Raw genomic sequence first — 13977 nt, forward strand, 5'->3', positions numbered from 1 at the left:
ATAATCGCATACTAAGAATGGAATGTTCATTAAATACAACTACATTTTAATAAAACGAATTCACTATTTGAAAATACTTGCCATCAGTTCGGTGGGTGTCTTCATCTATTTGGCCATCTTCGTCATCATCTAAAGTGATAGACGACCATTCAGTCATTATTTCTTCAGAACTGACGACTTTATCTATATCTATCTATAGATAGGTAGACAGACAGAAAGACAAACTGATAGACTGACAATAAAATAGATAGATAGATGGTTCTTGATAGATAGATAGATACATATTTAGATAGATAGATAGATAGATAGATAGATAGATAGATAGATAGATAGATAGATAGATAGATAGATAGATAGATAGATACATATTTAGATAGATAGATAGATAGAGATAGATAGATAGATAGATAGATAGACAGACAGATAGATAGATAGATAGATAGATAGATAGATAGATAGATAGATAGATAGATAGATAGATAGATAGATAGATAGATAGATAGATAGATAGATAGATAGACAGATAGATAGATAGATAGATAGATAGATAGATAGATAGATAGATAGACAGATAGATAGATAGATAGATAGATAGATAGATAGATAGATAGATAGATAGATAGATAGATTGATAGATACATACACATACAAGCATACATACATACGGATAGATAGATAGATAGATAGATAGATAGATAGATAGATAGAGAGAGAGAGAGAGAGAGAGAGAGAGAGAGATTGATAGATTGATAGATACATACATACACATACATGCATACGTACATACATACATACACACAGATAGATAGATAGATAGATAGATAGATAGATAGATAAATAGATAGATAGATAGATAGATAGATAGATAGATAGATAGATAGATAGATAGATAGATAGATAGATAGATAGATAGATAGATAGATAGACAGATAGATAGATAGATAGATAGATAGATAGATAGATAGATAGATAGATAGATAGATTGATAGATACATACACATACAAGCATACATACATACGGATAGATAGATAGATAGATAGATAGATAGATAGATAGATAGAGAGAGAGAGAGAGAGAGAGAGAGAGAGAGATTGATAGATTGATAGATACATACATACACATACATGCATACGTACATACATACATACACACAGATAGATAGATAGATAGATAGATAGATAGATAGATAAATAGATAGATAGATAGATAGATAGATAGATAGATAGATAGATAGATAGATAGATAGATAGATAGATAGATAGATAGATAGATAGATGTGTCCACCCTTTGCCAAGTAGGTTTTGCCTTCTCTGAATGTTGGACCCGAATAAAATTATTGAAAAGTTCCAATTGTCCCCTAAAAGGCAGGCTTCTTCAATAGTCTCAGACAAGTCCTGCACATGGGATACTAAACCCAGAGAAACTGCTCTTACTAATAGGTGAAGGAGTGAAGTCGTATACATTGCGCCACAAAACCGGGAGATTTGAGCAGATGGAGCTCGTCAGCCTGGTAAGGCAATTTCATCTGGGAGAGGGGGTACTCTGACTTCAAACCTCCGCTCCCTTCCGGTATTAATGGTTAAGGAGACAACCTTGAGAAAAAAAAAATCAGGAGTGAAGTCCCTTAGGTTTTGAGAGAAACAACTATGATGTTCTCTAAGGCAGCTTCTGCAGCTGAGTTGGTGCAGAAGCGTCCCTTTGGATCACCTCAGCAAGATTGATAGATAGACATTAAGCATGGGCCACATTTGACCCCTTATCTAAGGCACAGAAATAAACCCCGGAACTATAAATTTCATAAATTTAATTTTTTAAAAAAATCTGTGGAATCTATTTCTAACTTGTGGCCCTTTATTTCCAAATATAAAACCAAAGGTTGACCCCTGACCTTTTTCGTCTAAGTCTTCCTCGTCGACCTTGCCATCACAGTCATTATCAACACCATCGCCTTGAATTATCTCCTTACTGAAGGCACACTCCGGCTGCTCTGCAGTGGAATTGGCTGCGGTGCTATTTTTGGTCATAGGTTTTCTTGTCGTCGTTGCTGTAGTAGGAGTAGTCGGTGTCGTCGTTGTTGTTGAATGCATTGTCCAGAACGGTACAGGGGGATGCTGCCAAAGAAAAAAAAAAGTCCTTAAGATCCAGTAGCGTAGCTAGGGTGGGGGAGGGGTGGGAAGAATTTGAAAATCCCCCCCCTGGCCCCCACTTGAGGGGTGCCCCCAAATGAGTTTTTCACATTTAATATTAAATATTACTCAAAATTTGAGGAGGGCACCCAAATGAATTTTTCACATTTAATATAAAATATTACTCAAAATTTAGGAGCACCAAAAGAAGTCAAGCTCCCCCGGGGCCCCCAAGTGATTGAAAATTCCTAGCTAGGCCCATGGTGAGATCATTAAGATTGGTTATTTTTGAAATAATCTCTTTTTAATAAACACGGCTGGCTTTTCAATTTTTTTATTATATTCATGACAGAAGAGGAGATAACACATCCACCTAGCACTCTATAACAATATTCTAGGCCTAATTGACTATAGTTTTATTCAGAGAATAATATTATATATTACTCTCACGTGCTTTAAGTAACACCCTTAGTAAGATCTCTAAATTTTAGAAAGCTTTCAGGACAGAAGACTCAAAAGTAAAGTAACAACTATACATAAAACACTGAAAGCATAATCTTCAAATACAAAAACAAAATTTAATAAAATACTCTGAAAGACACAAAGATAAAGGCACACTCCTCGTCCCATATGCTAGGACAAATTTGTACAAATACTCCTTCTTCCCTAGTGCTATTAGAGCATGGAATGGGGTTACTTCCAAAAAGATGATTACGTCCTACGCGTAATGCATTTAGTCATGCATATCAACCAATGACCTAAATTCTGCCAAAGTCACTGGTTTTCATGGCTAGCTCAGGCAACCCTTTCCATGCTCTAATAGCGCTAGGGAAGAAAGAGCATTTGTACAAATTTGTACATAGCATATGCATATAGCATATGGAACGAGTAATGTGACTTTATCTTTGTGTCTTTCTGAGCATTTTATTAAATTTTGTTTTTGTATTTGAATATTATGGTATTTTTGGTATATATATATATTTATATATAATATTTCGCCTACAGATTCCGTGATTTAGATTTGTGGGAATAGAACAATCTTGCTATTTATAGATTAGACTGATAGTATCAAACTTTCCATGAATAAAACAGGTCTATACTTCTTTGCATGCCCCACTTACGTAACTGAATCCGGCACTATGAGCGTAGCCGGCATTTTCGCCAGCTCCATAGACGTAACAGCCGAACTTCTCATTTGAAATCAAGTGATTGTACCATTGAGTCAACGGTGTTTCTAGAAATTTCCAACTCGTGAATCCGATGGCATCCGTCCATTTTTCTCTGTTTTTTTAAAATAAATAAATTATTGGAGAGTAGCGTGATAGCAGCTGAACCCCTGTGTCCATGCAGCAGAGGCTGAAGGATAGAACATATCGTAACATTGGAGATACTCATGCATTGCGGGAAATTATAAATAGTCAAGCTTTTTAGTGTAACCCGGTGTACAAAATAAAGGAAGTGTTGTTTTTTTTTAGTGAAATTATAAAGGAAAAATAAAGGAAGTGTTGTTTTTTTTAGTCAAATTATAAAGGAAAAATAAAGGAAGTGTTGTTTTTTTTTAGTCAAATTATAAAGGAAAAATAAAGGAAGTGTTGTTTTTTTTTAGTCAAATTATAAATGAAAAATAAAGGAAGTGTTGTTTTTTTTTTAGTCAAATTATAAAGGAAAAATAAAGGAAGTGTTGTTTTTTTTTAGTCAAATTATAAATGAAAAATAAAGGAAGTGTTTTTTTTTTAGTGAAATTATAAAGGAAAAATAAAGGAAGTGTTTTTTTTTTAGTCAAATTATAAAGGAAAAATAAAGGAAGTGTTGTTTTTTTTTAGTCAAATTATAAAGGAAAAATAAAGGAAGTGCTTTTTTTTAGTCAAATTATAAAGGAAAAATAAAGGAAGTGTTGTTTTTTTTTAGTCAAATTATAAAGGAAAAATAAAGGAAGTGTTGTTTTTTTTTAGTCAAATTATAAAGGAAAAATAAAGGAAGTGTTGTTTTTTTTTAGTCAAATTATAAAGGAAAAATAAAGGAAGTGTTGTTCTTTTTAGTCAAATTATAAAGGAAAAATAAAGGAAGTGTGTTTTTTTTTAGTCAAAGTTTCATGATAACTGTGTGCACTCTTTAGCACTCCAGGTTCATAGTTTCTAAGCACTCCGATTTTTTTTTTATTTTCAGCACACGCACATTTTTTATTAGGCCTATGGGTGTGTGGGGGTTTGGGGTAGAGTAACTATTACACGTTCACTCTATGCCTGCTTTATGATTTAATTAGCTAATGGTCAGCTTACTAGCTGCAATGAAGGAGATGCGAGAACCCACCGCCACGCTTTGGTAAACTGTTGAAATTCTAGCGGAGGCGCGCCGTCTGAGCATTAAAGCACTTGGCTTCCGAACCGGGGTTCCGGGTTCGAACCCTAGCCAAGACTGGGATTTTTTTTAATTTCAGGATCTTTGGTCGCGTCTGAGTCCAGCCAGCTCTAATATGTACATGACATTAGTCTGGGAAAGTAAAGGCGGTTGTTCGTTGTGCTGCCCATATGACGCCCTCGTAAGCCGTTGGCCACTGAAAACGGATGGCCTTAACATCATCTGCCATATAGATCTAGAGGTCTACAGACTTGTCGATCGCAAAGTCTAAAAATGGGACTTTTTTTTGTTAATTTCTAAAATTATTGCTCAATTATTTTTTTTTTACTCATTTGGCAAAAGTGTAGTTTAGCGTCCTTTGACAATGTTTAGTCTGTCGATAAAATATCCAAGGTTTCAACAAAAAAAAAAAAAAAAGGGGAGGGAAGCATTAACATGATTAAACTTTCTACCAACTACCATAATAAAGTAAGAGTTATGCTTCTTGATGTCAATCAGCCAAGAATTCATTCCACCGTCATATACTGTATACCTGGAACAGAGGGTTTTTTCCTGCATTTCACATATATAAGATTTTAATAGAAATTATTAGATAAGAGCTTTTTTTTTTTTTCGTTTATCATTATTATCAAGTGTATTAGGTATAACCTCTAGATTCTTAAGAGGGAATCACTACTGTCTTTACAATTGATCAAAAGTAGTTAACTCCCCATCATGTCACATCCACTATAAAAGATAAGTTCCAGGTGGCAAGATGCAATGGACCTCATTCACCAATCGTAACCAAACAACATTTAGTCACGCGATAATATTGATAAAACAACGAAAAAAAAAATCTGTCACGTGATAGCCATTGTGTATTAAAAAATTAGATCGTCATTTGTATAGAAGAGATAGAGAATCACCTGGCTAAATGTAAAAAAAACTGTCACGTGATAGCCATTGTGTATTAAAAAATTAGATCGTCACTTGTATAGAAGAGATAGAGAATCACCTGGCTAAATGTAAAAAAAACTGTCACGTGATAGCCATTGTGTATTAAAAAATGAGATCGTCATTTTGTATAGAAGAGATAGAGAATCATGTGGCTAAATGTTGTTTGTTGACGATCGGTGAATGAGGTCCTGTTGTCGATGACTTACCCTGAATAGTCGTAGCTATTTAAGCGAAAACTTGTCAGGCCTTCCATTGTTACGACTAGCAAAACAAAATGACTCAGGTTTGGCAGCAACGGTATGCTGGGAACGAAAAACAAAAATACCATATAAACAATATTGTAACCAAAGTTTTTTTTTAAAATATAGATAAACAGTATAGATTAACAGTATAGATTAACAGTATAGATTAACAGTATAGATTAACAGTATAGATAAACAGTATAGATTAACAGTATAGATTAACAGTATAGATTAACAGTATAGATAAACAGTATAGATAAACAGTATAGATTAACAGTATAGATAAACAGTATAGATTAACAGTATAGATTAACAGTATAGATTAACAGTATAGATTAACAGTATAGATAAAAAGGATAGATAAACAGTATAGATAAACAGTATAGATTAACAGTATAGATAAACAGTATAGATTAACAGTATAGATTAACAGTATAGATTAACAGTATAGATAAACAGTATAGATAAACAGTATAGATTAACAGTATAGATTAACAGTATAGATTAACAGTATAGATTAACAGTATAGATTAACAGTATAGATAAACAGTATAGATAAACAGTATAGATTAACAGTATAGATAAACAGTATAGATTAACAGTATAGATTAACAGTATAGATAAACAGTATAGATAAACAGTATAGATTAACAGTATAGATTAACAGTATAGATTAACAGTATAGATAAACAGTATAGATTAACAGTATGGATTAACAGTATGGATTAACAGTATAGATAAACAGTATAGATTAACAGTATAGATTAACAGTATAGATTAACAGTATAGATAAACAGTATAGATAAACAGTATAGATAAACAGTATAGATAAACAGTATAGATAAACAGTATAGATTAACAGTATAGATAAACAGTATAGATTAACAGTATAGATTAACAGTATAGATAAACAGTATAGATTAACAGTATAGATTAACAGTATAGATAAACAGTATAGATAAACAGTATAGATAAACAGTATAGATAAACAGTATAGATAAACAGTAAAGATAAACAGTATAGATAAACAGTATAGATAAACAGTATAGATAAACAGTTTAGATAAACAGTATAGATAAACAGTACAGTAAACTAAGCAAACATTTATAATCTTTGAAAATAAAAACAAGAAAAAAAAAACATTGTTTGGTGCTCGATCGAAAACACGACATTGGCGTTATTAGCACCAAGCTATAAGATATATCTTACCGGCCTTATGAAAAACGGTATTATATGAATATATAAATCTAGATCTTTAAAATAGCCGCCGTTTTGTTCACTTCTTTCCATATGATATAAGTAAATAGATATACATATTATCAAGGTGTTAAATATCAAAATTAGGAGCCATCTTGCAAAAAAAAAAATAAAAAAAATTCATAAATAAAAAACTACGGCATACTTGGGCTAACCAATCAATCAACCTGGAGTATAACATTTACCATGTCCTTCAAAATTGCATTCTTTACCAAGAGGCCGAACAAGTAAGCCAATGATCTTTCATTATTGAATTTATAAAAACTTACATTTTTACGTTGTACGAGGTATACATTTATGTGCTCGAAATTTGTAAAAGTCACCAAAATAAGATTAATGAAATTTTATCATGTTTTGGCTTTTGGAATTTGGCAAACTTGTGCGCTAATAGTACAACATAACATAGAACTAAATACTGTGCCAACAGAGAGGCTGTGGCTGAGCGGTAAAGCGGCTTCTGAACCATGAGTCCCGGGCCCGAGTGATGTTGAAGCCTGGAATTTTTAATATTGGACTCTTAGGGCGCCTCTGAGTTTCTAACAGGTACTTAATGAGTCAGGAAAATTCAAGGAAGTTGGCCGTTGTGCTGGCCACGTGATACCCTCGTTAACCTATGGGACACAGAAACAGATGACCTACACGTCCCATAGATCTCAAGGTCTGAAAGGGAAACGTTTTAAATTACTTTGTGAGCGAATCCTAACCAGTAGATCTTCCTCCAAAAAAAAAAAGAAAAAAAAAAGGTTTGAACCCTTACCCGACAAAGTAAACATTGTAAAACAAATTGAATGGGGAGATAATTGCCATGGACAGATCACTCAGAGTCTCGGATTCTGATTTTTGAAGGCAGGACTCGTTGAAAACCAGAATTACCTGGATCGGGAAGTTACTGACGATGCGGTAAGCTCCAGGTTTGTGATTGATCTGTAAAAGAAACGTACCGCCATTATAGGAAATGTTGATATTCAAAGTCACGTGATCAAACAAATGCCCTGTCATTGGTTGCCATAAGCAAGAAAAGTTAAATGACTGCACTATTTTTCTCCCAGTGGCTAGGAATGTCAGAGTAGATTTTCAATGCCACTTTTCTCTGAAGAGCTCCAATCAACTGTGTCTTTAGGAGGAAGCAAGAATAAGAGCAGCACTTAATAGAGAATGAACGAGAGAGAGAGAGAGAGAGAAAGAGTTAGCGAAAGGAGACAGAGGATTCTCCAGCAAGTTGCACCCTTCCTAATAAGCTTACATGTACTCCCTCTTTACATAATTATTCATTTTCGATGACAACAAATGATTCAATCCAAAAATTAGCCTATTAGTTAATTTTAATATATATATATAATGTTACAGGTTTTCTATTTATATTTCTACCGACAACTAGCTAGAAACTACCTCAGGTCTCGATACGTCTCTAGGTGTCCCTGGTTCAGCTGTAGTTACACATAAACAAGTCACACTTGATCAAACACATACACTTTTAATCATCATTTCGGCATCTCACACACTGCACTCTCTACTTTTAACAACTAACTTACTTCCGGTGATTCGCTCTTTTTGTAAAAAATAGATTGTACATTCATACACACATTCACCCAGTCAGCTAATCACGTAGTTATGTAGCAGTAAGTCAGCTAATCACGTAGTCATGTAGTAGTAAGTCAGTTAATCACGTAGTTATGTAGTTATGTAGTAGTAAGTCAGTTAATCACGTAGTTATGTAGCAGTAAGTCAGTTAATCACGTAGTTATGTATATGAAGCAGTAAGTCAGCTAATCACGTAGTTATGTAGCAGTAAGTCAGCTAATCACGTAGCTACGTAGTTATGTAGCAGTAAGTCAGCTAATCACATAGTTATGTAGCAGTAAGTCAGCTAATCACGTAGTTATGTAGTTATGAAGCAGTAAGTCAGCTAATCACGTAGCTACGTAGTTATGTAGTAGTAAGTCAGTTAATCACGTAGTTATGTAGTTATGTAGTAGTAAGTCAGTTAATCACGTAGTTATGTAGCAGTAAGTCAGTTAATCACGTAGTCATGTAGTTATGTAGTAGTAAGTCAGTTAATCACGTAGTTATGTAGTTATGTAGTAGTAAGTCGGTTAATCACGTAGTTATGTAGCAGTAAGTCAGTTAATCACGTAGTTATGTATATAAAGCAGTAAGTCAGTTAATCACGTAGTTATGTAGCAGTAAGTCAGCTAATCACGTAGTTATGTAGCAGTAAGTCAGCTAATCACGTAGTTACGTAGTTATGAAGCAGTAAGTCAGCTAATCACGTAGCTACGTAGTTATGTAGCAGTAAGTCAGCTAATCACGTAGTTATGTAGCAGTAAGTCAGCTAATCACGTAGTTACGTAGTTATGTAGCAGTAAGTCAGCTAATCACGTAGTTACGTAGTTATGTAGCAGTAAGTCAGCTAATCACCTAGTTATGTAGCAGTAAGTCAGCTAATCACGTAGTTACGTAGTTATGTAGCAGTAAGTCAGCTAATCACGTAGTTATGTAGCAGTAAGTCAGCTAATCACGTAGTTATGTATATAAAGCAGTAAGTCAGTTAATCACGTAGTTATGTAGCAGTAAGTCAGCTAATCACGTAGTTATGTAGCAGTAAGTCAGCTAATCACGTAGTTACGTAGTTATGAAGCAGTAAGTCAGCTAATCACGTAGCTACGTAGTTATGTAGCAGTAAGTCAGCTAATCACGTAGTTATGTAGCAGTAAGTCAGCTAATCACGTAGTTACGTAGTTATGTAGCAGTAAGTCAGCTAATCACGTAGTTACGTAGTTATGTAGCAGTAAGTCAGCTAATCACGTAGTTATGTAGCAGTAAGTCAGCTAATCACGTAGTTACGTAGTTATGTAGCAGTAAGTCAGCTAATCACGTAGTTATGTAGCAGTAAGTCAGCTAATCACGTAGTTACGTAGTTATGTAGCAGTAAGTCAGCTGATCACGTAGTTATGTAGCAGTAAGTCAGCTAATCACGTAGTTACGTAGTTATGTAGCAGTAAGTCAGCTAATCACGTAGTTATGTATATGTAGCAGTAAGTCAGCTAATCACGTAGTTACGTAGTTATGTAGCAGTAAGTCAGCTAATCACGTAGTTATGTAGCAGTAAGTCAGCTAATCACGTAGTTATGTAGCAGTAAGTCAGCTAATCACGTAGCTACGTAGTTATGTAGCAGTAAGTCAGCTGATCACGTAGTTATGTAGCAGTAAGTCAGCTAATCACGTAGTTATGTAGCAGTAAGTCAGCTAATCACGTAGCTACGTAGTTATGTAGCAGTAAGTCAGCTGATCACGTAGTTATGTAGCAGTAAGTCAGCTAATCACGTAGTTACGTAGTTATGTAGCAGTTAGTCAGCTAATCACGTAGTTATGTATATGTAGCAGTAAGTCAGTTAATCACGTGGTTAGGTAGCAGTAAGTCAGATGACTCTGTAGTCATATAGCGGTAGAAGAAAACAAATGTTATGGGACCAGCACCACCCTCCATCCTCATAGACGATAACTAGCTGGACGCCGTAAACGAATTCTTCTATCTGGGATCCACAATTAAAGATGACCTGTCTTTAGAAGAGGAGATAAAAAAAACACTTAGGGAAGGCCAGGGCCGGTCCTACAGATTGCGGGGCCCTATGCGAAACGGATTGCGCGGGGCCTAGTCTGGGTAAAGATAAGTATAAAAAGTGAAAATTGAGATTTGATATTAGAAAATAGATTCATCTTTGCATTTATTCACAATTTACTAAGTACAAAATCACTGTCAAATTAAGTTTACGAGCCATCTACAGTAGATGGTAGTTTTCTAACAAAAAGCCGATAAACATTCAGATCTGCCCTTTAGATTTACTATCAACTAGCAAATTGTCGCTTTTAATTTTTTAAAGAGATCGAGATCTATATTTCTATGCCAGTGACTATTAAACTAAATTAGGTATTTAAACTTCTTGTAATGGTTAAAATTCGCCTAATTGACAATGCCGTATTTTTTTTAAATCGCGAGTAGGATTGGCATTTTCCATATTGAAGGACACCCCGAAATGCCAATTTTGTCTGTTTTTAAGGAAATTTGCTTGAGTTATCAGTAGATTTTAATCATTTCAGATTTTAATGACTTTTTCGTATATTTTGCAATTTCAGGAAAATTAATAAGTTAAAATAGTTTTATTTAATAATTTAAACCTAGAACTCGCGCGGGGCCTATGAAAGTGCGGGGCCCACAGCGGCCGCATTGGTTGCGGTGGCCTAAGACCGGCCCTGGGGAAGGCTGCATCGACCTTCGCTAGACTCAGGCCAAGAGTTTGGGAAAACCAGAAGCTAACTACGGTGACCAAAATGGAAGTCAACAAGGCATGCGTTATGAGTACACTGCTGTATGGCAGTGAATCACTGACCACATACGCAAAGCAAGAGAGAAAACTGAACTCATTCCATTTAAGATGTCCCCGTAGGATCTTGAAAGTGACATGGAAAGAAAAAGTGTGCAATACTGAGATCCTTTCGCGATCAGGTATTCTTTACAGCCCTCAGACAACGCCGTTTGCGCTGGCTTGGACATGTTCGCCGGACAAAGGTCAAGCGCATCGCGAAAGTCATTCTCTATGGACAACTCGCGACTGGCACAAGAAAAAATGGTCGCCTCCACCGCCGTTACATAGATGTAATAAAACGGGACCTCAAATCAGTGAACATCAATACTGATTATTGGGAAGACATAGCTCTAGACCGCACCAGATGGTGAGAGACAGTGACCAAGAAAGCTATGGACAGTGAAAGAACATGGGTCTCAGCTCAGGAAGAAAAACGTACAATCCGAAAAATGGCCAGCTCCTCTACCACTGAAGAAAAAGCCACCTTAACCTGCGCTATCTGTGGACGGGAATGTCTCTCCAAAATAGGGCTCCAAACCACATGAGGAAGTATGCTCTGAGACGAACCATATTCGTTCTACGATTGAAGGAGGCCAATATATATATATATATATCGGTAAGTTAGTTAATCAAGTAGTCTTTAAGCAGTAAGTCATAAGTCACGTAGTCATGTAGCAGTACGTCAATAAGTCATGTAGCATTAAGTCAGTCACGTAGTTATGTAGCAGTTAGTAGGTTAGTAGGTTAAAAAATAAGTCATGTAGCAGCCGCACCCACTTGAAAATGGCTCTCTTGGCGTGTGGTATGAGCGCTGGACTGCAGTCTCAATGGTCTCACATAGACATCGCCCACGTAACGCCAAAGATAAGTCTAAAGTGTATTAATGTTCATTGTTAACAAACATACTAAATCATGTAATACAAAACTAAATCCTTACAGCTCAAATTACATCTCTTTTAAAAGTATTTCATTTTCATTTTCAAAAAAAACAACAACAACATAGAGCTTCTGATATTTTAGAAATTTCGCGAAGCCGATGACGTCATTTAGAAGGACAAGCTGTTGACATGGTAACTGTGAAGTAATTCAAAATTTTGAATCGATCAGAGTTGTCTGTCTTCGTGTTAACAAACCTCTCTGTCAAGGTCAGGTTATATTGTGTAACGTTGCAAAGCGTGATATTGAAGCATGCTGTATTACTATTACACATTGGACTGGTCACTACCAATGTGTCGCGAATGCGTAGACTGCCAGGTTCGTGCTTCCTGGAGTCACGCTTGACACGTGACAGACACAGGCATTACAGATTGACTCAACTTCTCTTTGGCAGACAAATATAATGTTTATTTAATGACAATACTGCACCTTATCGGCAGTTACATCAAGACTTCCCGATGTGAAACATAATCACATCCGCATAACAGCGGTATTGAATGTCCAAGATGATTAGTCATAGAATAAACCACAAGTAACGTCTGCATCACAGCGGGTAACAATAATGCATCAATAATACATATCCTCAGTGTAGAGAAAAACTAATAGGAATATACACAGTGTTCACTGGCTTTAACTGCCCAAAAGATACTACTTAACTCAGAGTTACAACTCGACATTAAATCAAGCAATGTCAACTGAGACTGTGACACTCATACAATGCATATAAAAACACAACCTCCCAAAACTCTCACATAAAAACACAACCTCCAGAAAAACTCTCACATAAACACACACTGCTAAAGGCCAGAACACTGAGAAGGATATTAGCGTATAAGGTCGCACTATGCAGAAAGTCATATAATTACTAATAACATCAATAATAGCACAAAATTATGTATATATATATATATATATATATGTATACCCAGAGGATATCCATATCCTTTTCAAAAAAGAAGTTTTTGAAATCTCCTTGCTTGGTGGTGTACCACTTGACGGTAGTTAATGGCCTGGTAGACACAATTAAAACAGAGCTGGGTACGTGGCCACTGGATACTGTTACATACTCCATTCCCAAGACGGCAGTTATCAAAGGCATTTCTGTTAGACACACACACACACAAATATTGTCAAAAAACAAAAAAAAAATTAATTGGAGAAGAGATGACTGATCTTTAAAGCGCCTTTCTTCATACCGAGGTTGTTCTGTTGTCACAGATTAATAATAAATTACTGTAGACGTTACTAATTAATAATGATAATAACGAGACTGTCTTTATCAAGGTAGACATATATAACTAACTTTTTTATTTCCGTCCGATTCTTTGCTTTCGCATAAAACATAAACAACAAACAATGACGTAATATCTTCTAATATTAGCACATCCTTCCTTTTGAAGCTATCATCACATCCTGCCTTTTAAAGTTCTTAATATTTATATTTACAAGGAATTTTGACAACTCGACCACTTCTGGTTGTCTTGACCGGCACAGCAAGTTCTCTAGATGTTGGTTTATAATTGTCTGTTCCGTTTGTTCTAACAGTTTGCTGTTCATTGTCTTCGTCGGTGTCATAGTACCCAGAGATGTCTTCTTCGTAGCTCTTGTTTAAAAACCGTTGATTTCGTCTGTACGTTTTCCCATCATTTGTCTTTATGATGTAAGATCTGGGTGATGGATGTTTCTTAATGACGACTGCTTTCTGCCATGTTTGTCCTAGAAGAACTCTCACCTGTCTTTATCAAGGTAGACATATA

At 35.3% G+C, this 13977-nt stretch overlaps 1 protein-coding gene across 1 annotated transcript in view; it reads right to left on the minus strand.

The window, feature by feature from the left end:
- LOC106053393 (uncharacterized) overlaps positions 1-13977 on the minus strand; it is a 49681-nt gene that overhangs the window by 7805 nt on the left and 27899 nt on the right. Inside the window, exons 8-13 of the mRNA XM_056016652.1 lie at positions 13146-13321; positions 7678-7844; positions 5628-5723; positions 3249-3408; positions 1890-2112; positions 82-129 (exon numbers count right to left, since the gene is read on the minus strand). Coding sequence (XP_055872627.1) covers positions 82-129; positions 1890-2112; positions 3249-3408; positions 5628-5723; positions 7678-7844; positions 13146-13321 — 870 coding nt within the window. The remainder of the gene's footprint in view (positions 1-81; positions 130-1889; positions 2113-3248; positions 3409-5627; positions 5724-7677; positions 7845-13145; positions 13322-13977) is intronic.

The sequence above is a fragment of the Biomphalaria glabrata genome, chromosome 18, assembly GCF_947242115.1.
Source record: "Biomphalaria glabrata chromosome 18, xgBioGlab47.1, whole genome shotgun sequence".
Lineage (NCBI taxonomy): Eukaryota > Metazoa > Mollusca > Gastropoda > Planorbidae > Biomphalaria > Biomphalaria glabrata.